The following is a 26,989-nucleotide window of genomic DNA, read 5'->3' on the forward strand; positions in this document are numbered from 1 at the left end:
CAGACTTAAGAGTTTTAAAACAGACAAGAAAATGTCAACAGTCTCTTGTGTTGTTGACACACTCAAACCAGTGATCATACATCATCTTTGTCTTAACTCTGAACTATGCATGTGAATAGACTTGGTACTGACCAAAAAATACATTTTGATATTTGGATTTTTCTAAACTAAATACACTGCTCTCCTAGGTAGGCTCTTTGCATTGTTGGCCTTCTGACCATTTTACAGCTCTAAGCACATGCTATTGTCTCCCAGTAGACTCAGAAGTTCTAGCAAGCTCTCAAAGGGCAAATATTATTCCTGTTGGAAGCAAACTAAGCAGAACTAAGTTCCAGAAAACACTGTTTCTGAGAAATTCTCAAATATCATCAAGAAGAATAAATGGTTAACTTAAAAGGAAAAACAGAGCTATGGCAACATAATATTAAAGTACAATACTGCAGTAAGGGTAGAAAACACATGTAAGGTTTCACCCTTGGTGTTCAGCCTTTTAAAAGCAAAAAGGTCATGTATATCAATTTGCAGTATACTAAAATTGTGTTCAAAGTTTATTTCAAGTCACAGAAAACATACAAACTAAGTCAACAGAATGAACTGATTTTGTTCTGAGAGAAGGTGATGGGAGTCCTCCACCTGGCACCAATTTGAGTCATTCAAGGGTTAGGATGCAGAATTCTTCTTTTTGCAACATTTCAACAAAGTTATGGAATTAATTTCCAGATTTGTTGCCAGGTAGTTTTGAAAACCTGTAAGGAAAAGTTGGGAGAAAGCCATCAGAAGTGGAGACAAAGTTCTCTTCCCCAAACACCAGGAAAAAAAAGTAAAGGTGGGGGAGGGAGGCTACACATATGAGCAAATCACCAGGGAAAGATCCCTAAGGTATCTGCCTCTTGCTTCCCCAAAGTAATCATCCCTTACAGCGGAGTTTCTCAACCTCAACACTACTGACGTTTAGGGCCAGAGAACTCCTTGTTATTGGGGGATGTCCTGTGCATTACAGGATGTTTAGCAGTATCTCCGGTCTCCACCCACTGAAAGCCAGTAGCACACCATACCCCCTAAAGCTGTGATAACCAAAAATGTCTCCAGACACTTCCAAATGTCGTGTAGGGGGCAAAACTGCCTCCGGTTGAGAACCACTGACCTGATGGTAGTGGTACATAAGCCTGTCAGTGACAGCAGAGCTGGATCACAATGAGCAAGGTATAGGATGGAGGGAGAGCCAACATCTCGGCTACAGTATGCACAAATACCAGCAAATACACATTAAAACCTTCCCTGCATAGAACTACATACACAGAACTACGTGTGCGTACACACACACACACACACACACATTAATGCAGGTTTAGTAAAAATGGTAAAAGGTGAATAAGGTCTGTAGTCTAGTTAACGGTAAGGTACCAAAGTCAATTTCTTCCTTTTGCACTATAAACCAAAAAGGTATGTGTACAACAGCTTCCCAAGATGTTATCATTGCAGGAAGCTAGGGGAAGGGTACACGAGGCTCTTTGTAGTACTTTCCCAACTTCTTGTGAATTTTTAATTATTTCAAAATAAAAGTTAAAACAAAAAACCTTGCCCTGTGGTTTATGTGCAAGGCTTTAAAATGAGATATCTTACAAGCAAGAATACACAATGAAAGTACTTTCAGAAACATTTTTACCTCTACTATCCCAAAACATAATTTCCTCACATTGTAGGGAATGCCTTCTCTGGCATAAATAAATTAGAAAAAGTAAAAGAGAGGAATAATTTTTTTAATATATCTATTCCTCTGAATATAACAGGTCTATACTTTTATAGATCTATAATAGTCTATACTTTTACTGAAGAAAATAGAATGCCTTGGGTATCTGGACTAAAAGTGCTGGTCATACTGAAAGTCTACTCCATCCATCTACGACAGCTTCCCATTAAAGTTCAGTCATTTAAAGTCTAGATATAGATATAATGCACATTTCCAGTTTGGATGTTTTAACAACATTACAAATATGGATTAAAATACAATATATTTAGTAAAGACTGCTAGTTAGTGTAAATGAGTTCACTGTCATATGATAATACACGGATGGGAATTATAATAAAGATGGAATAAAAAGCAGAAATTCAAAATGTGATATTCCAACTGATATTGGGACAATGTACATTTTAAACTGTTCTTAGAAAGCAGAATTGTTTATGAAATACAAGATGTTGGGGAAAATTTTTTTAAAAAGAAACGCCAATACATGTAATCAAGTTAGGTCACATGACTATGTTCCTTTTTACCTGACTGATGAGCAAGAAAAATAAGGGCAGCAGTGTACAGCAACCTCTAAAATGTACAGGGACTGATGGCGATGGTGGACATTCACTACCTTAAATTATGTGCTGTAATAGTTTAACCTCAAAGTATTCAATGTAAAATAAATACTGGAAACTGAATGCTTATACGTTTTATTGAAATGGTTTGTATTTTCTTCATTTTGATGGGGAAATATTTTATTTTATTTATGTTATTTTATTTTGGAATAAAATAACAACTGATTCTGGAGGAATATATGATCAAACCATATCAAATTATATTATATCTAGGGAATGAGATTGAGAGGGCAGAGATTTTACCCTGAACTTTCTACATTTCTGTATTTGATTAATTTGGTTAAATTGATCATATGTCACTTTTGTCATTAGGAAAGAAAGGTTAAATTAGATTACAATCCATTCAATAACTGAACAAATGCCTACAGCCTTCCCCTGTCATGATAGGGACTGAGCTACTGAAGGGTGAAGGGTTTAGCCAAGAGGAGTGCAGGTCTTGGAGGGTCTTGTTGGTTAAGCTTGAAAGTATATATCCCAAATGCACGAGGAGCTTGTCTGACTCAGGCAGGGTAAGACTGCTCACCTTTTAAGGCGCTCCAGTAGATTTCTGTATTTGTTCCTTTAAGATCAGGATACTCTGCCTCTGCTCAGGAGGCAGCATGGCGATCTGGTCTGCAGTTAGTTGAAGAACCTGCATGATCAAAGCAGCCTGTGCAGAGGAAAAAAAGGTAGTGAGTTTTAATGACGGCAGCTAAAAAAACACCACCAGCTTCTGTCCAAAAAGGAAGAACAGAGAAAGGATAGTTCACACACAAAAAACAGCAGGCCAAAAAAAAAAAAATCAAACCAAACCAGAGAAAAAACCAAAACCAGCTGGTGAGAAAAGGCACAATGAAAAACACAAGTACAATGCCTAAGATCAGAAGACTCAAAACAGACACCTTAATGAACCCCAAATTCTTACAGACTAAGGTGACACCTGTGAGCCCTGGGAAGTCTACAATTTTTAATCCTGCTTTAAAAGTTTCTCCTGGGACTTCCCTGGTGGTGCAGTGGTTAAGAATCCGCCTGCCAATGTAGGGACCATGGGTTCGAGCCCTGGTCCAGGAAGATCCCACATACTGCAGAGCAACTAAGCCCATGTGCCACAACTACTGAGCCTGTGCTCTAGAGCCCGTGAGCCACAACTACTGAGCCTGCGTGCCACAACTACTGAAGCCCACGCGCCTAGAGCCCGTGCTCCGCAACAAGAGAAGCCACTGCTATGAGAAGCCTGCGCACCACAACAAAGAGTAGCCCTTGCTCGTGCAACTAGAGAAAGCTCGCACATGGCAACGAAGTCCCAATGCAGCCAAAAATAAAATAAATTAAAAAAAAAAGTTTCTCCTTTTCACAAGTTTTAGCCTTTCTATCAGATATGAACTCCCTACAATGGTCAAATATAGAAACAGAAAGATATGCTCATGGGGAATCTGCTATTGTTTTTAGGGATAAGGCAAAAAAGGGAGGAAGAAAGGGATTTGGATTTCCAGGTCAATGAGGCCTGCACACAAAAAATCTACTGGCAGATGAGATGAAATGTAAGATAAGCTGCCATTCACATACATCCATTTAAGAATTTTAGGACCAAGCCCACAGATTCTCAGGTGACAAGATCATAAAGAGTTCTAAGAGTAAAAACATCACTTCCAAAGGGACTCTGAAGACCCAGGACCTCCACATGGTGACTGTGAAAAGAGGACTCCAAAAGACTCGTGCATATGGAGGCAGCTGGACAGCATTACTTACCTTCTCATGGTCCTGCGGAGTGACTTGGTTCTGGCCAGGACTAAAGCCACCAGGCTGGCCTCCACCCTGAATGCTCGCTCCTTGCATGCCCGCTCCCTGCATGACTGGGACCTATGTGCACAGAGAGAGACGAAGAGAGATTTTCGGTACTTCTCATTTAGGTAACCAGAAGCCAGTAATAACAGCAATGTGAAAAAATATCTGATTGTGGCTATGAGTTAAAAAAGCAAATTAATGACTGAATATCATTTCCTACTGTTAGCATCAGCAGAAGACAGGGTTTAGCCAGAGATCAACTAGCAAGTTGACAAATTTCTTACAACAGCTCCAGCATCATCAACAAGTATCACACGGCACAAGTGGATACCATCAAATCAAGCAAAATTCAGCCACATAAGCACAGGGGAAACTGAGGGCATTCTAGAAACTAGCACTCAGTGGAAACAGAAACGAAAGCTGACAGATTCTAGAATAATGTATGCTGGTCCACTGGAGAAGCTACATTCACAGGGATACCACCTACCTCTAGTTCAATCAGACACAGGCCCTATCCCACAAGTAAGGCAGAGATGATCATAATGGCAGAGGCAGAAAGGAGATGGGAAGGCCTCCAGGGAAAGGACTACTATTAGCCCAACATTTGCTTTTTATAACTTTCCTCAGAGAACATGCAGCAGTTGCTTTCTGTTAAATACAGACCAAGAAACACGACTGACCTGAGTTAACAAAGTGCAGTTATATCATGCTTACTGGTACTTAAGATCTTCGATGGTTTCAATGTTTTGGAAGACAACCAGAACCCAAGGAAAAGGCCTCAGAGCACCTAGAATAACTGTTAAAAGGTCCCTATGCTGGATTTATGTTCACACTCAGGCATTTACCCAGAGCTTAGGTGGTACTCTTATTAAATACAAATTGTTAACAAACATGTTACCTGCTTCCCCAGCAGATGAGAAGCAGCAAAGCATGAAAGAAATGTGGATGAACCATTAGGAGCAGATATCATGACAGCAATGTGAAGAGCCAGGTGACAACCTGACAGTGAAGGATACCAGAAACCAAAACAGGAGATGCTATGCTTTCTATTATAGCCTATACAATAATGGGTACGTTTAATGATGACCTTGAGTAATCAAAAATGATCAAAATAATTTTTTGTATCCTGTTTAAGAAGAGAAGGAAGCATAGTATACTTCATAAATGATTTTTCATTAAAATAGTTTAAAAACTTGGTTGAATAATTCTATTATGTGGAACATTCATTTGGATGCATTAACTAATTTCCCAAAGACACCAGAGACATGAAGCATTAGTACAGCTTTGTACAGATTGCTAGAAATTATCACTTTCTGTTCTTTATAAATACTGAATCTGGAGACCAGTCTGAACCTTAATGAGCTGTTACAGACCTGAAAAATCTATGAGAGTAAACTTTTTGAAGCTTCTGTCAATACTAATTTGAGGTACTGTAATGTGATCTAACCATTTAATAATGGCCATTTAAAGTTTCCAGAAGAGCCTGTTCTAGGCTCTCAAGTAATAATACAGCTGACTACATATCCAGGTTTGCTAAGACAGTCCCAGTTTAAGCTTCTGCCCCACAGTAATTACTAACAGCACTCTCAAATGTGTCCCTGTTTGTGGATAGTAAGTTATATAATCACCCTAGTAATAATAAGCCTTTTACCAACAAGTTTCCAACTAGGTGGACTGAAGTTAATTTTAAAATTTGATTTAAAATTATGAGTTAGGGACATATTGTTAGGTTAAAAAACAAGATGCAGAACAGTGAAAGGAGGAAAAAGTAAGAATACATATATATTCATATTTGCAAAAATAAGAATATATATTCTTATTTGCTAGAAAGATACATTATAATAAAAGTGATTATCTATAGGAGATGGGGGTCACAAGGGAGACAGGTACGAGGAGGAAGTGAGGTTCTTACTGTATATCTTTTGTACATGAGTGAATGTATTTTATATATTTATTTATAAGTAAACATAGTAAACAATTTTTTTAAAGTTTGAAGATAAAGTTTTTATTTTCTCTACCTCAGATCTAATTGGCTTTATAGAATCTACTAATGAAAATTATAATAAACATAATATTAGAGTAATAAGTTCGAGTACTAGCAGATAAAGGAGCAAGAAATTATTGATAAATGGTCTTCCAACCATTATTTTCGACATCTTTCTCCAAAGAATTATTGACAGAACTATATAAGGACATCATGTAGTTATTTGTTATTTATCTCCCCACTAGAATATAAGCTCCATGGGGGCAGGACTTCGTTTTGTTCACACTGCTGTATCCCCAGTACCTATAGCTCTGCCTGGTATATAGTAGGTGCTCAATAAATATTTGTTGAACGACTGACTGAAAGCATAAAACCCATTTTTATTATGAGGCTACTGACCATAGAGGGTATGATAAAAATCAAAGCCCACGAACACATTTTTTTAAGTGAAACTTGAAAAACAATAGAAAAGTTTTTTTCTATACATACCAGAAAACAACATATTCATATTTCATATTAGAGAGGAGGGATAGACACACATATACAACGTGCAGATAACAAGACAGAGTAGCATAGCGGAAAAAATAGTGGGTTCTATTCCTTGCTCTGCCACTTTTTAGTTGTGTGAATTTGGATAAGCCACCTGAATTCTTGGGTCTCAGTTTCCAAACCTATAAAATGAGAGAACTGGGTGACTGACATGTTCCATTCCAGCTCTGACAATACAGTTCTCTCTCTTGTGCATACACACACACACAAGAGGGAGTAAGGCACAGAAGCATATGGAAGAGAGAAGAGATAAAGAAGTACATAGAGGAATGAGGAAGTCACACTGAGGAAAAATGAAGGTGGAAGGGCTAGAGTGAAACGAAGGTGTTAGCCGAAAAACAAAACAAAACAAAACAAACTCAGAGGGAAGATACACATGTACTACCTCTCCGCAACCAACTGGAGGGTAAAAAGGATGGAGATAAGAACACATAGACAATCATAGACCACCATTACACATAGCTGGAGAAAGCCAAATAAAGAGAAAGAAGAGATAAGAATTTAGTTGCACAGCTTTTAAGACAAGCATTAGTAAATTGCCTTTCAACTCCACTATTCACTTTAGGCTATGTGATGAAAGTAAATTAAAATAGATTTCTGCAAACCTAAGATCAGCTAAATGACCACTAATAGCTCTTCATATGCTCTAATGCAGTGGTTCTTAGGGTTATACATTAGAATTATTTGGGGGAGATTTTTCAAATTATCCATGCCTAGATTCTACTGATGTGCTCTCTATCCCCTAAAATCAGGGATTCTGCTCTGAATGGAATTTGAAATTGTGGGACAAGGTTACACTTTTGGACTATAATCCTGGTAGTCAGAAAACCACCACCCTAAGGAACAGAGAAACTAAAGGAAGGGAGATTCTAATCTTCCCCAAAAAGCTGAGAAAACAACCCAAATCAGAAAGCAGTAATAATCAGCCTCAATAATCAATTCCTGAATAGATCAAGATTTCACATAGAAGTGACAGTTACATATACCTGTCTGGATCCCTGGGGGCCAACTGTCCCCATGTTAATTGGACTGGGACCCTGGATTCCACTAGGTATAGGGCCTCTAGGGCCTGGGACTGGGCCCCTTGTATCCATGCTTCTGGCCTCCATTCCTCTGACTTCCATTGCACGGGCCTCCATTGCACGGGCCTCCATTGCACGAGCCTCCATTGCACGGGCCTCCATTGCACGGGCTTCCAATCCTCTAGCATCTAATCCTCTTGCCTCCATGGCTCGTGCCTCCATCCCTCGTGCATCTATGCCTCGGGGATCTCTTCCACCTATAAAAAGTTGCAAGAAAACCATTGGGTAGCTACCCACCTTTACTGCAATAATAACCAACAATCAAATAAACGTTCTGTATCCCAGATTGGAGCCTAAGACAGCACGATCATCATGAGCCCACAAATACCAGTCAGCCTTGTGACGTGGTTTCCCCTCACCTCTGCCATCCAATGGTGGACCCCTCTGATCTAGCATGGGTCCTCTTGGCTCTGCCATTAGAGGTCTGGGCTCAGCTAACGGCCCTCCTCGCATCTCATGTGGGGGTGGGCCACGGCTGTCATGGCCAGGGACATGGTGCATGGGCGGACCCTGATGAGGTGGTCCCAGGTAACCTCTAGAGATGGAGAAAAAAATGTTATATTTTAAAACAGAACAAAACAATAAGAAAAAAGTGTCAACCAGAAGATCAGTAAAATTAGATAAAGAGCTGATGCAAACATCAGTCTACAAATACTAAGAGAATAACACAAAACAGGTCAAAGAAAAGCTATCGAGATGTAAATCCATGTATTCTAGAATTTCGTATTTGGTCAGGGCACTCAAATTAAGGAGGAATGAATGGATATCCATTATATATAATGAATACGCAGTAGGGTGCTTAAGAACATGGGTTACTGTATGGGTTCAAATCTAGGCTCTATCATTTATTAGCTGTGTGATCTTGGGTACATTTGCTTAACTTCTCTAAGCCTTAGTTTCTTCATCTGTAACATGGGACTGATATTAGTATCAATCGCACAGGGCTGTTGTGTGGATTTAGTGAGATGATCTCAGTAAAGTACTCAGAGCAGATTGAGAGGCATAATCCCCACTAATACCAATTATTATTATTATTATTGCTATTATTAGTATTACTACTAACAATAAGCAATATAATTTTTTCCTGTTTAGATATGTGTGCTAGAATTTCCAATTTCTGAGGATGGAGTAGCAATGGTTAGTTCAAAATGACACACTCAACTACATAGTTCTGCCCAGGAAGTGCTTCATCTTGGACAGTGGCCATGAATATTTATTTATCTTTTGAAGTAAGCAAACAGGCACAACTGGTATGAAAAGACTTTGTTCTCAAAGCAAGCGGAAATTCTGATTCCTTCAATCTTTTCCTTCTGTGTCAGTGCTTACCTAGGCTCTACCTCTCCAGTTACAGAAAGTAAAGTGCCTCCGCGTGGGTCATTTGGAGCATCTCCCAACAGACCTCGAGGAGTTGGGACGTTGGCAGGCAAGGGCCCACGCTGCATAGCTGCTCTGGGGTCTTGCATCGGCACTGACAGGGAAACAAATGGGGAGGTACTGCTGTGAAGGACATGTAAGGCAAAAAGAAATGACTCTATATGCCACTGACAGCACAGTTCAGACCCCTTAGAGTGGGTGAAACCTCACCACAACAGACTTCTCTTGCAGCTCAAGAACAGAAGCAGGGTATAGGCAGAATTTGTTCCATGTCAGAGGTATGGATGGAATTATGTAAAGAACAAACTGGGGAGCAACCTGCCAAGGCCTAGCACTGCAACCTGAAGAAACTGAGGCTCCTGGTTTTGCTTATAATCAATCTTAGTTCAAGGACCAGAGTCACAAAAGAGAGGTAGGGCCTTGGCATATGTGAACACTGCCATGGCTCTGCAAGAACCTGCTGTCTCCTTACAGACTGCTATTCCATCCAAGCCTCCTGACACCAGTAGGGAGGGAGTACAGCCTCAGACAGTTGCCCATATCATCCATGTTCTCTGCCCTGTGTGAAGAGGTCAATCTTAGGCTTGTGGCCCCAAAAGGAAAAAAATGAAAAAACAAAAACCCCAAAACACTACCCTTTTGGGTTCCGAATGTGAGGATGACTGCCAAGCAGCCCTTTACCTCTCAACGTCCCACCCTGAACACCACAAGCAAAAGGAAACCCGCAGATACAATGGGTACCTTGGACTCGCTCAATTGATGCAGGCCCGGTGGGTCCCACGGGCGAGTGCTGTAGGGTTCCTAGGTGAGCAGTAAGTTCAAAAGGAGAAAGAACAGACACTTAAAATAGCTTTCACACACACGCAGAGGCACACAGACAGTGGAGATTTACACATATAAGTTAAAGAGCCAAGAGTTCATTAGCTTGCCCTGGGCTACAAAATCTTCCTAAACTATATAAGCTTCTTTGGGATCTGAAACTGTTCTGCTTTGATGAGATTGCTTCCTAAGGTAAAACCTGTGGGCCACTGATTTTATTTGGGCAGGAATAACCAGCCACTTTCAATTTACACCTCTCCTACTGGGATTCCCCTTAAATCTTATGATACTATGAAAAAGAGAAACAAAATATAAAAAGGATGCTTCTGAAACTCCAGTTAGGCAAAGAAGGTAAACATATTTTCATAAGCAAAAAATGAAAGAAATTGCACTGAATCTGGAAGGCAAGATTTATTCTGGAAAAGCCCATTAACAGAAGTGGCACAGTATTATTTTTGTCATAATTTAAAGCACAAAAATTTCTGCTATCAAATGGGGAAATGCAGTGAATGAACTTTAGACAAAGAAAGAGAATATTACTCCTCAAGAAGTACTCTGCCACTGTAAGTTTTTGATAAACAAACATCATGACATCAGCAAATAAAGACTAATAAGATGACAAGGGTGCCAACACTAAACAAAGGTGGCAGAAGGCAAGAAGAAGTCTCTTCTTAAACATCTCAATGTCTCTTTTCAACATTACAAATGTGTAAAAGAAGCATGGATTGCAGGAAAAGAATGACAAACTGGGTACAAATGAAAGATTCTTGCTTCCTCTGCTGGGTACTAAAGGAAAAGTATAAAAGAAAAGTCTCATTTTGTCTCTTCATGAAGACATCCTTGATATACCTTCAAAACTCAAGTCATTTCCCTTTGTTAACTTTTGACCAGAAAGGTGAAGATAACTGTATCAAGGAAGATGTCTTGTGGAAGTGTGTATTAAACAAAGTTTGATTTACTGATGGCTGGGGGAGAGGTAGAGGTATGACTGAAACTTCTAGTTCCTTCTCACTACTGCAAAAATACTTTGGGGCATATACACGATCTACTGATAGCAGCTGAGGGGGGTGGGGCACAATAGCATAAAAGCATGGTCTGCTCAGACGAGGTGTCTGGACAAAGAGCTTGTTCCATTGTCAATTGCCTGACAAGATTATTAGCTCTGTCACTTTAGCAACCAATATCAGTATACAAACCATAAACAAGGAGTACAGTGCATAGGCCTGTATCTTAGTACTTTGCTTAAAAAAAAAAAGGGTTTTGGGGAATTCCCTAGCAGTCCAGTGGTTAGGACTCAGCACTTTCATTGCCATGGCACAGGTTCAATCCCTGGTTGGGGAACTAAGATCCTGCAAGCCACATGGTGTGGCCAAAAAAAAATCAATTAAAAAAAATTTTTTAATGGGTTTTACTTATAGACCATATGCTAATAAGAAGTAACTTAAGCTTCCCGACACTTGTCCAAAGCAGTTCTTTCTCATCACAAGGACACAATGAATAAGAACAGAAGACACTGGAAGGAAACAGAAGCAGTGTGATTGACAGAAAGAGGATAGATTTCAGAGTCAGGGACTTTGGAATCTTAGCTCTGCCACTTATTAGCTGGAAAAGAAGACGAATGTACCAAGCCCAGGCCACGTTACTCAGATACCAGTATTTACTTACCATGTCCCCTTGAGGAAGTAACTGAGAACTCTGAGCTTCCAGCTCTTCACCTGAAAACTGAGGTGCTGCCACCTAACTCACAAGGTTGTTTATGAAAATTAAAGTGCATGGCCTATAGGATGCGCTCAGTTTTGTTAGTTCCTTCTGTTTTCTCACTCTCTCTCTTCCTGATGTTGGTTTCAACCGAATCACTGCATTTTCTTTTCTTCAAACTCCAGTAACATAGAGAAATAACGTGGACATTTTGGAGCGGCTGCCACTGTGGTATCCAGTGTTACTGCCACAGTATAACATACACTTACCAAGCAGGCTTCACAGAACTTTGACCCCCTCCCAGTTTTCTCTGGGGTTTAAATTTAGTCTTCCACATACCCAGTCACATATTACATGGTCATAATTAAAATTCCTTACTCAGATCTCCATGTAAGTAGATGCATTAAACTATCAGGGAAAGGCGACATAAATTAAATAGAAACAAAGGATCAATTTGCTTCATCATCAATTCTTGTAGAGCTGGGCTCTGAATCACTAGATAGAAGTCGAGACAGTGCTGCTCAACAGAATTTTCTGCAATGATGGAAGTGTTCTATATCTGCAATATCCAGTATGGTATTCACTAGCCACATGCGGCTACTGAGCACTCAGAATGTGGCTACTGTGAATGAGGAACTGAGTTTTACATTTTACCTAATTTCAATTTAATTAATTTAATATTTGAATAGCGACATGTGGTTAGTGGCTGCCATATCAGATAGTACAGATATAGAACATTTCCATGTCTAGTCCACATTAATCGGACATTAATATTTATTTACCTTGTCCCCGCTCCATGGACACTGGTCCACTTCCTGGCATTCCAACCTGGGCCTGCATTCCTCCTAGAAGATAAAGGGCAGGAAAGAAAAACAAATTGGGACAGTGGGGAAAAAATTTGGACAGTGGCTGAGTTAACAAATTTCTTCTTTCTGCCCCACAAGCAGAAACCTATACAGGAAGATCATAAGTACCACTAAATGCAGTTATACAGAAGATGGAGTTTGTTACTGTACTTTAGCCATTGGTGACAGAAAAGTGAGTTAAAGAAGAATTCGTAATCTCACTGGTTACCAAAACTTTGGCAGGGGGCTTCCCTGGTGGCACAGTGGTTGAGTCCGCCTGCCGATGCAGGGGACGCGAGTTCGTGCCCCGGTCCGGGAAGATCCCACATGCCGCGGAGCGGCTGGGCCCGTGAGCCATGGCCGCTGAGCCTGCGTGTCCAGAGCCTGTGCTCCGCAATGGGAGAGGCCACAACAGTGAGAGGCCCGCGTACCACAAAAAAAAAAAAACTTTGGCAGGGAGTTCTGTAATACAGAACAATGGCACTTACCCATGTACCTCCTCCCACAGGAGGCACTACTGTTCCCAGTTTACTTTGTAAATGGGGGGGGGTACACTGTTGCAGTTGTGACAAAGATTTGTGGGGGCACGCCTGGCATTTTATGAGAAGCCAACAGGGATACTAGATGTCCTGCAACGTATGAGACAATTCTGCAAAATCAAGGATTACCCTGTCTTGCAAAACTTTCAAACGTCTTGCTAAACATTCACACAAATGAAAACCTTTTTATAGTCATCTAAACTTAAAACTTGTCTGTTTTATTTGTAAACAAAGCGCTTCTTTGTCCAGTTTTTACACACACACACACACACACACACACACACACATTGAATTTTCCAAGAATGCAATTACTGAGTAAATTATGGGTATTGTATCTTGTTTTGTTAAGAACTTTACCAAGAGTTTTCATTTTCACCATTCAGAAAATCACATCATCAATGTCAACAGTCCTTGTGGTATCTGAATTGCCAAAACAACATACCTGGGTCTGTCTTTTACTTTTATAGTATTGGTGCAAGCATCTGACTGCTATTTATTGTTTTCTAGTGTAGCTGTGCTTGAATACTTGCGTATTTATAATATTCTTTTACTATAAATTAATTTCCTTTTACTTCTCCTTTATATTATAGTTAGGGTAACTATACTGATTTTTTGGAAGCCATGTTAAGTATGCTATGTCACCTGTGCATTTCATTTCAGGATAGTAAAGGGTCACTGCAAGATATGTTACAAAAAGGAGCCACTGGGTCTAATAGTGTTGAGAATGACAGGTCTGCTCTAACCAGCAGGGCTATGATTGCTATACAAAGACTAAACATGTACCATAAGTCCTTGTCTGGTCCTTCCCACGTAGCAATAATTCTGTTTTCCTCAAAGGAACAATATATGCTGCGAGTGGGGAGAAAAGACAAGCTGAACTGTTTGCAGTTCATTAATACTCACCTAAAATACCCAAGTACAATACATGTCACATTCTCTTATCCCATTTAACATGCCAGGCACCAAAGAGCCATGAATTAAGAACCTGAGTCTGTGCTAGCCCTACCAATGCTACTAAGTAATTGTCATTTTGAACAACTGATTTGATAAAATTAACATACCCTCAGGCTTCCTCATCTGTAAAGTGAACGAGTTTATTTAAACAGTGTTTTCTCAGAATGTGGTCCCAGACCAGCAGCGTCAGCATCACCAGAGACTTGTCAGAACTGCAAAGCTTAGAGCTCTACCTCAGACCTGCTGAAATGCAAACGCTGGGTGTGGAGACCAGCAATTTGTGTTTTCATAAGCCCTTCAGGTGATGCTAATGCACACTAACATTTGAGGTCTAAATGATTTCAAAGCTCTCTTCTAGCTATAACATTCTATGATTTATTCAGACCACTCATCAAAACAATACAAAAATTTAGGATCTGAGGAAAGCAATGGCAGAAGGCAATATGGGTAATTTATCATACTACACTACCACATAATGGCACTTTTATCTATATGGACTAGCTTCCCAGAAGTAGAATTGGTGGGTCAAAGTGTATATGAATTTTTAATGTGAGACTACTTTCTTAAAAGGCTTAAAAAGTTCACATTTCCACCAGCAATGTATACTACCACTCTCCCCACCAATATTAAGTGTCATCTCTGAAACTTTTGCTAGTAGGACGGGTTTAAGTAAAGTGAAATCTCGTTATTTAATTCGAAATCCCCTGAATATAAATGAATGTTTATTGCCATTTGGATTTGCTCTTCTATGATGTGCTCTTCTATGAAGTACCTACTCATTTTCTTTGCCTACTTTTCTACTAGTTTGTTCCCTCTTCTCATCAACAGCCAAAGAGCTTCGTACAGGGTATCTCAAAAATTGTAGTGAAGTTTTAAGTTTCAATAACTTCAGAACTATAAATGCTACAAACGCATAAAAAATATCACTTGAAAATTCAATTATTTAAGTTTCTTTTACACTTACTTTCAACTTTTGTATTTATTAATTCCCTCTTCTTGGTACCTTGGGTTTTTTAAAAATTATTTTTCTAATACTTTAGAACTAGCAGAGTTCCTTTATTCTTTAATAAGGCACTTAAGGGTATTCATTTTCGTTTAAGTACTGCTTTCACTATTTCCTGCACTTTTTTGTATGAAGTGTACTACTTTTTGTTGTCTTTTAGATAATTTATAAATATCTTTTTATTTTCTCTTTTAATTCAAGGATTACCAAGAATATGTTCCTTAACTTTACAAGTAAAGGTTCTTTCCAGTCACCTTTAAATTATTTATTTCTAACTTTATTGGCTTATAATCAGAGAATGCAGCCTGTAAAATCTCTACATTTTAAAATTTGTTTTTATTTTATGGCTAAGTACATGGTCATTTTTTTAATGGGGGGAGTATATTTTCCAATCAAAAGATATAAGGCTCCCTCTCTATATTAAATCAAGCTTATTGATTCCATTATTTTATTTCTCAACATCCTTACTTATTTTTTGTCTACAGATTTTTTTGTCAGTGTGGTCTACAAATGACAATGATACACACTGTATGTTAACAGTTCGTGATTGTTAACTACAGAAATGGAGAGTAGACACTCTTATAGCAACTTGACATTGCTGTGACATCCAAGTGCATGACATGTACTTGTCTCACTGAACAGGGTATAGACCAGTTCGGGTGTTTTTCAACTCATGTAATGAGCTGCATATGTCATGGGTTGCACACTTGTTATGTGTAGTAGGACCACATTACAACTTGTGATATTTTAAGGTAAGCTAGGTACCTATAGCACAAAAAATGTATAAAACACAGAATCTATTTCTTTCAATAAAAGATAATTTAAGTTTAATGGTAACTCTATAGGATAAGTGAAAATCCCTTCTCCCATTCCCTGTCAACTTAGCTCTTTAGACTGGTTTCTCTATAAACCAGAACAATTTAAGGCCAAATTATTGCCCATTAGTTGTGTTGTAGTCAATCTAACCCAGATTAGATAAATTAACAAGAAGTGAGTTTGTTGTGCAAAAAACTTTAAATACTGATACACATCGTATGTTCATACTGGTGTTTTATATGAGGAATCAACTATTTCACCCATAACTTTTTAAGTTATGATTGTTAAATGACGAAAAGCTACAAGCGCAATATTAATTCCTATATACACAATTTTAGTGAACATATTAGTTTTTAGAATTCTTTTTTCCTTTTGTTGTTTGGTCTAATTATAGTTCATGAAATCCAATGTTATGTTTGTTACATATAATAACAAATGCAACCAGGCATTTTGCTTCTGTTTTTTTCCCGCATGTACTTTTTTTTTTTTTTTTGCCGTACGCAGGCCTCTCACTGTTGTGGCCTCTCCCGTTGCGGAGCACAGGCTCTGGACGCACAGGCTCAGCAGCCATGGCTCACGGGCCCAGCCGCTCCGCCGGCATGTGGGATCTTCCCAGTCCGGGGCACGAACCCGTGTCCCCTGCATCGGCAGGCGGACTCTTAACCACTGCGCCACCAGGGAAGCCCCCGCATGTACTTTTTAACCTAATCTGACAGTCTGGCTTTTGGTGGGAGAATTCAGTCCATTCACATTTAGCAGAATAATGACTATATGAGATTTTATTCCTTCTACCTTAACTCTATGTTTATTATTACTTACTTCACAATGTAATTTTCTTTTCTCTATATTTGCTGGCTTGGTGTAGTTTCCATTCATTCTATTTTTTCCCCTCATTAACTTGGAATTTTACTGTACTTTTCCAATTTACTGTTCTTTCCTCTGCTCTCATAATCAGACATATAGGATGTGTATAAAAGAAATCAACTACTTCTTCCACCTAGGATATAGACTGCCTAGCTATACATTAATTTAATATCAAGATCTCGTTGCCACATAATAATTTGGCTACACTATGCCATTTGCTATAACAAAACTCTAGCAAAATACCAAAATGGTGAAAATTCTAAATGAAAACGTACCTCCAGGAGCTAAGGAACCAGGCCCAGGTCCTGTTACAGTGGCTGGTATCTGCCCTGGTGCTGCAACTCCAGCCTGTAGAGAAGCTTGCATCAGAGGAGGTGCGCCATTGACATGCATTCCACTCTGACCAAGAGAAAAACCAGAGTATGTATATGCCCCTGTGAAGACTCAACACACAAAGTCTATGACCTTAAATAACTCTTCAAATTGACACCCCCAAATAGTCTACCAAATACCCTTTTCTGACAGCACGTCTCATGCAGCATTAGATTTATAACACACTTTGAACAGAAGCTGCAATACATGCAATGAGCCTGGTTACACAGAACACAATTACGACAGACCGTACTATAAAAGCAGAGGTTGACAAGTCTTATCTGTGTGGTGAGGCCATATATAGCACCTATTTGTTGACTTAGAGACGAGGGCCTGGCAGTAAAAGTTTAAAAAAAAAGTGCCTTGAATGCAAGAAGAAATGAGGACTTAAAAAAAAAAACAAAACAGAACTGCTGGTAGTCTACATTTTTAAGATGAAAAATTTTCTTTGACCAATCTTTTCTCATTGCTGTCCTCAGAAATAGTTCTACTTGGGAGGGGGATGTAAAATTTTTCTAATGCTACATTAAAGCTCCGGAGGAAAAGGGAATGTTATGTTTTCATTTGTGTATTCCCAAAAGAACTGAGCAGCCCCTTGGAATAGAAAAATAAAAACTAAGATATATATAAATATTTAAAAAATTACATATATTCTCAGAGAACACAAACAAAACTCTAGAATAGAAAAGAGGAAACTGTAGAGTGAGGTGGTTTAGAGAAAACAGGTTATGATGTCAGACAGAACCAGATTCAGATCCTGGATTTGCCACTTAGATTGTTATTTTTGGAGCAGTTAACCTCTCTGGACCTTAATTTATTTCCTTTCTATTTCTGAAAAAGTATTTATTGAATCAGAGCAGGGGATAGTAAACTATGACCCATGGGCCAAATCTGGCTCACTGCTTGGTTTCATAAATAGTTTCATTGGAATGCAATCATGCACATTTGTTTATGTACTGTCTGTGGTTCATTTCACACTCCAATGGCAGAGCTGAGTAGTTAAGACAAATTCCACGACCTGCAAAGCCAAAAAATATTTACTATTTGGCCATTTAGAAGATGTTTGCTGACCCTCACCATAACTTTTGTATGAGCCATCCAAATTGTTTACCTCTGCCCATCTAACAGGTGAAAAATGATAGCTTATTGTACTTCATTCACATTTATCTTATTTTGAGGCTGAATACTTTTCATACATTTAATATATATTTGTATTTCCATTCTTATGAACTGTTCATGTCCATTGCATAGTTTTCTACTGGGTTATTGGTAATTTTCTTACTAATTTATAGGAGGTGTTTTTTAATATGAAAAATTTCAGACATATAAGTTGTATAGAGAATAAAATAACCACATAGCTTAAGAAACAAATCACATACATAATTGAAATCTCCTGTATGGTCTTCCCCATTGCATCCTGTATCCCCTTCTTAGACAACCACTTAAGAATTCTTATAGATGTTTTGAAATTTTATGTAAACCATTACATACTAAACACATTCTTTGCAACTCACTCAACATGTTCTTGGGATATGTACAGACACATACATCCTGTATTTTGGAAATACTTCCACATTCACTTATTTTCACTTCTGTATGGCATTATGTTTTTGAGTTACCTGTGTTGATACCATGTATCCTAGTTCATCCTAACTGCTATATGAAACTACATTTTTGAAAGTCATTCACGGTGACACATGTAGTTTATTTAACTGTTGTAGAGTATTTCATTGGATAAATATACCACATTTTCTCCATTCTTCCACTGCTGTACATTTAGGATGTTTCCAATTTTTCACTATTAAAATGTGGCAATAAACATTCTTGAATATGACTAATGGCCCTTAGGTAATCAGCCTGCTGTCCATCACGTGTGTGGCAAATACTTTTTCCCAATTTGTCATTTGTCTTTGGTGTTTATTTCTTTTTCTCTGTTCAGAAGTTTTTCAGTTTTCAAATATACCAATTTTTCATGGCTTCAGGGTTTTGTGTCACACTTGGAAAATAAGCTTTACTTTTTTCATCAGTGAGAATGGAGATAAGAAGAGTGCCGACCTCATACAACCGCTCTAAGTATTAAATGAGACAATGTATATGGAATAACAAAGTGCCAACCACAGTGCCACACATGCACATATACACAAAATCAGCTTATAAAAAAAGGGCATAAAGGAAGGATCTCTGTTTTACAAACTTGGCACTAAATCTGTATTCATTCAGATGTCATGTACTCTGCAACCCTGTTAACTGCTTTTATGCCTGGAAACTGAAATTATCATCTCTGGCTGCTCACCATTCTTCTTCCAATATATCCTCCTAAAATGAAAATGACATTTTCAAGGCAGTTCAAAAATGTTAAGGGATAAAGTCCTACCAAAGACTGGGCCTGAGGGGCCTGAGGATTCTGCTGGTTCATCGACACATTGGATCCTGAGCCAGGTCCGGCGCTGTGGACTGTCTGAGGGTTGCCTGCAATCAGTGTTGGGATATTTGTCTGGCGATGCAGAATTTTCTAAAAAAATGAAAAGACATATCTATGAGCTGTCTGTTTCTACCCCACTCAAGGTTTACCCTAGCATTTCCATAAAAGAAGCAGAAGCACTCACCAAGGCAATTTCTGGATCCACAATTCTCATCACTACCTGGGCTTGTAGCAAAGCATAAGCCAGTTGAGGGTTCTGAAGCAACATGTTCCGTGCTTCCTGAGGACTATTCTGGACACAGAGCTGTGAAGATAAACAGATTCATCATCAGGTTCAAAACTTATTACTCAGAAATTGACAGTGATTTAGAGCTATTCCCATCTGAGAAATGTAATATTCAAGAGGCTTTTAAAGCTATTATCAGTTTTTACATAGCACACAAAATCTTGGTCATGGCAGGCAAGAGAAGGAAGAGGCATTTCAAATACCATAATACCACCATTTAGGAAAAAAGCCACATTTTAACATCTACATTTGATATCTATGGGCCACAAAAACCCTGCCAGATTGTGTAGGTGTGTTTGTGTACAAAAAATGGAAAGCTCTTTGTATGAAATATACAACACACTGTGCACATATGGAATACTGAAGGTGCAAGAAATGTTGGTCAACAGGCACACTTTCTATTTGAGCTCAGGAAATCATTTCCATTAACTCAATGTTAATTTCCATTAACATCAATGACTTCTTGAAGAGTTGATATGCTATGATTTTCCATAACCTAATGCCTCCTCTTACCTTCATTTGTTTCATCAGCTCAAACATCTGCTCTGGTGGAAGACTGGCAACTGCTTTGCTAATGGACTCAGGGGCATCCTCAGGACTGATGGTCTCTCCATAAGGTGACTCAATGACAGGGGCACCAGTGCCAAGGCCTGATTGGGAAGAAAGTACAAAAACATTAAGGAGGCAAATTAAAGAGCTAAATCATTTCAAGTATCTACTTTCCAGGGTTGCTGTAAGGACCTGTTGATAACTTTAAATTTTCTGGAGCTTAGAAATAAGTGACTTGCAGGACTTCCCTGGTGGCGCAGTGGTTAAGAATCCGCCTGCCAATGCAGGAGACACGGGTTCAATCCCTGGTCAGGGAAGATCCCACATGCCACAGAGCAGCTAAGCCCGTGTGCCACAACTACTGAGCCCACGTGCCACAACTACTGAAGCCCATGTGCCCCTGAAGTCTGTGCTCCACAACAAGCCACCACAATGAGAAGCCTGTGCACTGGAACAAAGAGTAGCCCCCGCTCAATGCAACTGGAGAAAGCCCATGCGCAGCAACGAAGACCCAACGTGACTAAAAATAAATAAATATTTTTTTTAAAAAAAAGAAAAGAGGGCTTCCCTGGTGGTGCAGTGGTTGGGAGTCCGCCTGCCGATGCAGGGGATGCGGGTTCGTGCCACAGTCTGGGAAGATCCCACATGCCGCGGAGCGGCTGGGCCCGTGAGCCATGGCCACTGGGAGAGGCCACAGCAGTGAGAGGCCCGCGTGCCGCAAAAAAAAAAAAAAAAAAAAAAGAAAAGAAATAAGTGACTTGCAAGTCTTTTATTTCTGTGTAGGAAAGTGACAAAGTGCATTTTCTACTCTCAAAGGAAAGCTGAGACCAGGATTGTATAGATGAACAATGTTAACATAAATTAGGGACTAGGGATATCCATTTCCTTTCACAAGTCATTTCAGGAGCAAAAGTTTCAAATAGAAAAAAAATCTAATTTCAAAATGGAATTTCTGGATCTAGTACCTCATGAAAAAAGCCATGAGAATGCCTCGGTATCCCCATCAGTTACACATCTGGCAACATAACAGGAGTGGCAAACACTAATGACAGACATAGTTAACATAACTAATGGCGTGGTAAACCTGTAATTCATCTTCAACTGGAAATCAACTCCTTGGCAATGGAAGGACTTAAGTCAACTTTACCTTATTTCTCAAAGATACACACTTCCCTAATACAGGTACCTCAGGTGGGTCAGGTAAAGAAGCTGTGTGGCTGACAACCATTTCAGCAGATGCTAAAACATATCATTAAGTGGAAAATCTTCATTGTTACATCTTTACTAACTCATGTTGCACACAGCTTGGGTTTATACTCACTCTTCAGCTCTTCTTTGTTCTTTTCGCTGGCAGCATTGTCCACTCGAAGTGCTCTCCCACTGAATTCGCGCCCATTTAGGTTTCGCATGGCACTAAGTGCTGTCTCCTGGTCTTGGTATTCACAGAAGCCATAACCTTTTGGCTTTCCTGTCTCCCTATCATATACCAACCTGGAGAGCAGAACCAAGTGTCAGGCACAAGTGTTACATACACACAGGGTTCCCACTAACATTGCCATGTTCTAATTTGATCTACCATAAGACAAATAACCTTATCGCTCTGTCTCACTGAAATACTTTTTACACATCTTTTTAAGTGAAAAAAAATGTATCTTTTAGTAAAAATGAATGTGAATTGTATGATATGTGAATTACATCTCAATAAAGCTGTTACAAACAAACAAGAAGAATGCATGTGAAAACTCACCAGTAAAAGGCTTGCCATTATTACTAAGGGCCAAATTTGTGGTGATTTTAAAGAAACTTCCACCAAGTGGTAAAAGGGGATCTCACCTGAAACTAACAACAGGTCCAACCTCAGAAAAGATGTCCTTTAATTGCTCTTCAGTAGCCTCATATGGAATGTTCCCCACTAAGGAAGAAAATAGATAACATATCAAAACTCTGAGTTTGTAACCTAGATCTTTAGTGAGAAAGTATCTACATATATCACTGAAAATGTAACAACTTAGCACAGGGAGATCAGCTAGGTGGTTTGTGACCACCTAGAGGGGTGGGATAGGGAGGATGGGAGGGAGGGAGACGTAAGTGGGAAGAGATATGGGAACATATGTACATGTATAACTGATTCACTTTGTTATAAAGCAGAAACTAACACGCCATTGTAAAGCAATTATACTCCAATAAAGATGTTAAAAAAAAAAAAAAGAAAATGTAACAACTGGTTCAAATACAGTGTTCCTCCAATCCTGGTTCCACCGTATTCCCTTAGACAAGATTTCAATCCTGTCTGCTGACTTTATTTACAAGAGAAATAAACCAGTTAGACTAAACACAAAAGGTGTAGGCACTCCTAAGTATCAGTTCTCAGACTTAACTGATGTGTTAGATTTTCCTTAACTATGGTGAAAATAAATACTTAGGCATTAGTATTTACCTGAAGGTGTTTAAGTCTTATCAATAACTACTAAAAATGTCAATATTATAATTTTTAAAGCCGGCTCATATGTCCGTATTTCTACATATACACGCACTCAAAGGAGAATGACCATGAATGTACTGGAGGATGTTTAAAAATTGTTGTAAATCAACTATAGTTCCGTAAAAAAAAAATATATATATATTCTGCACTGTTTTGTCATGTTCCTTCCAAAAGATGCTTTAAAATCACCACACATACTTTAAAATAAACAACTTATTTTGGCTGAAAAGATTACTCAGAATAGACTCCACCCTCTTTAAAATTTCTTCGATGAGGTCTTAGTCTTTCATTCATTCATTTATTTACAATCCACCTTAAGACGCCGGGTAGTCGCTACCACTAACGACGAACTAAAATGTAACGGGGAAAAAGCAGAGGATGAAAGCCCTTATGAGAGGGCGGGAAGTGGACACAAGGATCTATACCCTCAGCACACAACCTGTATTCTGGGACTGGGGGTGAGAAGTAGTACGGGACAGTTGCCATGAGCCCTCGCTTCTGGATAATAATTGAAGCTCATGAAAAGAGAAACGCATATAAGCTGAACGCTGGTGTAACTTCCTCAGCCACATCGTGAAAAGGCTGCGAAACCTCGGGGGAAGGGGAGCATCACTTTGCCCACGAGTCCACCAGGCTGGCCGCCTGGGATAGGCAGGTCGAACTGCAAGCCCCGCGGCGATGTGTGAGGTGCAGGGGGGCATTCCTCGCCGATCCCTGTCTTTTTCTGTCCCTCCCCGATGCTTGGCTCCACCGAATTCCTCTCACCAAACACCGAACGTAGAGAACGATCCACCGCAGGGTCTCTCACAGTCAAACCCGCCATCGCTCTCTTCCAACGGCTTCCGGTGTGCCAGAGCACACTTCCGTACGGCGCGTGAGCCCAGCGCCGAACACGCTTCCGTACGGCGCGTGAGCCGGAAACTCCTGGGCCCGAGGGACGCAGGGTCCCTCCCCCGGCGTTATTCCGTCAGCAGCCGGCAAGCGTTACATCCACGAGAGTGCTACTCCCCAGCTTCCCCGGCCCTGGGCTCCCGCCTGAGAATAACTTGGTTCTGAGCTGGAGCTCGGCTGATTTGAAGGCTTTTAGTATGTAGAATTCCTTATTACTCATTTTTTTCTTAGGCTAACGCAAGTAATTGTCGACCACAATAATGAGGCGGCGGCGGCTTTACCATGGTAACAGGGAAGTCCTATGGTAAACAACCGTGGCATTTTCATTTTAGTTCCGCCCTGTTACGGGAGGGAAACGCTTGGCCACGCCCCAGCGGCGTGCGTTTTATTCTTTTGCAAAAGCTGTGAACCTTCAGGGCGACATGAGGAAAGACAGTCGCGGCAGCCTAGAGGATGAGGGGCGCTCAACGTCAAGGCGGCCACATAGCTGAGGAGATGGGGAGGTAAACGCGGAAGACACCCCTACCTGCTCTCGTGCAGCCTCTGGGCTCCAAGTGTTTCGTGGTGGTGAGGGGGCGGGGCGGCGGAGGACGTTGGCAGGCAGGGTATCTGAAAACTTCGGAACGGAAAATATCTTTGACTGGTTGTACATCGGGAGCAGCTAAGATGATTTTAACTTGGGTTGCTTTGGCTCCAGAGGCTGCATGTTTAAGTGCTGTATCTACTGCCTACCAGTATAACTCAGAATTTTTAATGGCGTAAGTTTTTTTTTTTAAACCGTTTTTGGAAAAGAACTTAGAGCATAGGGCCTGGTGATGGTGGATCACTGTCTCATAATAATGAACCACCGAAGAATAGGTTGAGGCGCTTAGCCAGGGCTTGTTCTGCCATCAACCATTTGTGGAGAATGGATTGTTGGTTCTATCACTTCATCAACCACCCCTACTGGTTATAGAAGAAGACATGTGTACAAGGGCTATTTCCTAAGCTTTTGGTTTTTTATATTTGTGTTTCAGTTATAGACCATGTGCCTGTGACCCCATGCCTCATTGCTGTTGTCCATGAGGGTCTTTTCCCTTCATTGCTACGCTCCCAGAGTGACACATTTCTTTTGCCTCCAGGTTGTAGCAAAATGAAGACAGAAGGTGTTGTCTGATGCTGTTGTAGGTATTATGACTGAACCTCAGTTAACACAAGGAAATAGGTGCTGTATGAAGAGGTAGGGGAAAAACTAGGAAAGATGCATTTCTACACAAATGGGACTAAGTGTTATTTGGGGGCTTTGAGCAGAAGAGAAAGGGTATGTAGTGGAGAATCAAAGAATTTGGGAAACCACGGGCAAGATTTGTGGGGCATTGGCAGAAAGTTTTGTGGTAAAGTCCTGAGTTCTTATCCAGTTTTGTTAATGGCACTAAGAATATTGGATAAGGTACCAGTGAAGCAAACAAAGACATTCAAGATTGTGAGGGCACAGAGACTTGGGTTATTTATCCTGGCCATGAAAGGTCATACTTCCAAGGCTGGAGTAAGTGTTGCTTATGTTTGGTCCACATTTAAATTTCCTCAGACAGTCATGGAATGAAATCTCCCTTTGGAAGGCAGAAACCTATGGATAGACAACATTTCACAAAAAAGATTCCAAATAGAACTGTAGCATTACCCAAGTTAGGAGGAATCCTCTGGTGCCTGCAAGACATAAGGTAACTTGGGGCCCTCAGAAAGCACGTGAATGTTGACACAGATCCTGGTCAGTATCTGGCTATAGGTACCAATTGGCTAGCTTTCCAGAAAGAAACATCATTCCTAGGTTTTGCACTACTGCATTATTACAGTGGTTCTGCACCAATATTTATACTTTCTGAGAATGTTTGAGGGTTCAGGTTTGAGGCTACTCTACAGATAATTGTCTAACCCATCAAAGCTGGTTATTCTGGTCTTTCAGCTTTAGAATTTTCATTTATATTTCTTATGTAACTACTTCTCAGTTCATGCTCAGTGAATATATTTCCTGTATTCCTTTCCCAGAATCCTGTTCCTTCAAAGGAGGTTCAGGATTGTTCACCTGCTCAAAGGCTGCCTCATTAAATATGTTGCTAGGTAGCAGGCCAGGGAGTTGGGTGGTCAGTTGAATTGGAGGATTTCCTTTGTTCTTGGCAGTGGCATGCTGACCTCTTGTTGCTGAATGAGGACTGTTTCCAAACCAAGCATTGGGAAAAACTGAGTAAGAGGGGAAGAAGTCTTTTGAGTTTTTTCTCTAGGAGCCACCAGGCTTGTCTGAAACTTTTGTCTGTTTGGGGACTTGTTCTGTTTCAGAACCAGAACTCTGGGATACCATTGCCTTGGCACATGGAATTCAGGGCCTAGCAAGATGAAGGTGGATATCACTGGATAGCACTTAAACTCCAACAGTATGCTGCTAGGTGAGCATGGCTCGGTTGAGCATGTGGATAATGGCATCAGGCTGGGGTAAACAGGGTGGTGATTAAAAAGAGCTAATATTTGTGAAGGGCCATATAGATTACAAAGCTTTTTTACATAGATCTCACTTGATTCTCACAAAACCTGGGAGATGGTTTTAGTATGCTATCTTTTTGTGGTAAAATATACATAACAAAATTTACAGTTTTAACCTTTTTTTTTTTTTTTTTTTTGTGGTACATGGGCCTCTCACTGTTGTGGCCTCTCCTGTTGCGGAGCACAGGCTCCGGACGCGCAGGCCCAGCGGCTATGGATCACGGGCCCAGCCGCTCTGTGGCACGTGGGATCTTCCCAGACCGGGGCACGAACCCGTGTCCCCTGCATTGGCAGGCGGACTCTCAACCACTGCGCCACCAGGGAAGCCCAGTTTTAACCATTTTTAAGTGCATAGTTCGGTGGCATTAAGAATATTCACTTTGTGCAACTATCATCATTCTCCATCTCCAGAACTTTCATATTTTCACAAACTGAAACTCCATACCCATCAAACACTAATGCCCCATTGTCTCCTCCCCCCAGCCCCTGGCAACCACCATTCTACTTTGTCTCTATGAATTTGACTACGCTACATACCTCATATAAGTGGAATCGTAACACTGTTTTTCTTTTTGTGATTTATTTCAGTTAGCATAATGTCTTCAAGGTTCATTTATGTTGTAGCATATATCAGAATTTCCTTCCTTTTTAAGGCTGAATAATATTCCATTGTGTGTATATACCACATTTTGTTTATCCATTCATGCATTGATGAATACTTGGATTGCTTCCACCTTTTGACTATTGTGAATAATGCTGCTATGAACATGGGTGTACAAATATCTGTTTGAGTCCCTGCTTTTAATTCTTTTGGATAT

General features: G+C 40.0%; 2 protein-coding genes across 23 annotated transcripts in view; one reads left to right on the plus strand and one right to left on the minus strand.

The window, feature by feature from the left end:
- Nucleotides 1–535: 535 nt before the first annotated feature.
- On the minus strand, nt 536–23,656 carry CSTF2 (cleavage stimulation factor subunit 2). Of its 7 annotated transcripts, none has more exons than XM_073799508.1 (16): nt 23,532–23,656; nt 22,118–22,196; nt 21,606–21,775; nt 20,249–20,385; nt 19,634–19,753; nt 19,402–19,539; nt 16,931–17,003; nt 13,802–13,867; nt 12,417–12,479; nt 9,859–9,918; nt 9,070–9,211; nt 8,103–8,278; nt 7,648–7,940; nt 4,093–4,203; nt 2,888–3,013; nt 536–746 (listed from the first exon to the last, which is right to left on the minus strand). In XM_073799508.1, exons 1-15 carry the CDS (start codon nt 23,587–23,589, stop codon nt 2,891–2,893), a joined length of 1,809 nt encoding a protein of 602 aa, XP_073655609.1. In that variant the 5' UTR covers nt 23,590–23,656; the 3' UTR covers nt 536–746; nt 2,888–2,890. The 7 variants fall into 7 exon arrangements, with proteins under 7 accessions (XP_073655609.1, XP_073655608.1, XP_033705541.1 ...); XM_073799507.1 differs by having other exon boundaries at nt 16,931–17,054; XM_033849650.2 differs by lacking the exon at nt 13,802–13,867.
- An 82-nt stretch (nt 23,657–23,738) lies between these two features.
- SYTL4 (synaptotagmin like 4) overlaps nt 23,739–26,989 on the plus strand; it is a 203,744-nt gene continuing 200,493 nt past the window's right edge. For 4 of the 16 annotated variants that reach the window (XM_073799489.1, XM_073799490.1, XM_073799491.1 and 1 more), the window contains exons 1-2: nt 23,885–24,160; nt 24,779–26,077. The gene's annotated coding sequence lies outside the window, so the exon portion shown is untranslated. Of the gene's footprint in view, nt 23,853–23,880; nt 24,161–24,778; nt 26,078–26,989 lie in introns of those variants that run through there. The other 12 variants (XM_073799503.1, XM_073799505.1, XM_073799506.1 and 9 more) reach the window with 10 other exon arrangements.

Source organism: Tursiops truncatus, chromosome X, assembly GCF_011762595.2.
Source record: "Tursiops truncatus isolate mTurTru1 chromosome X, mTurTru1.mat.Y, whole genome shotgun sequence".
In the NCBI taxonomy this organism is placed as follows: Eukaryota; Metazoa; Chordata; class Mammalia; order Artiodactyla; family Delphinidae; genus Tursiops; species Tursiops truncatus.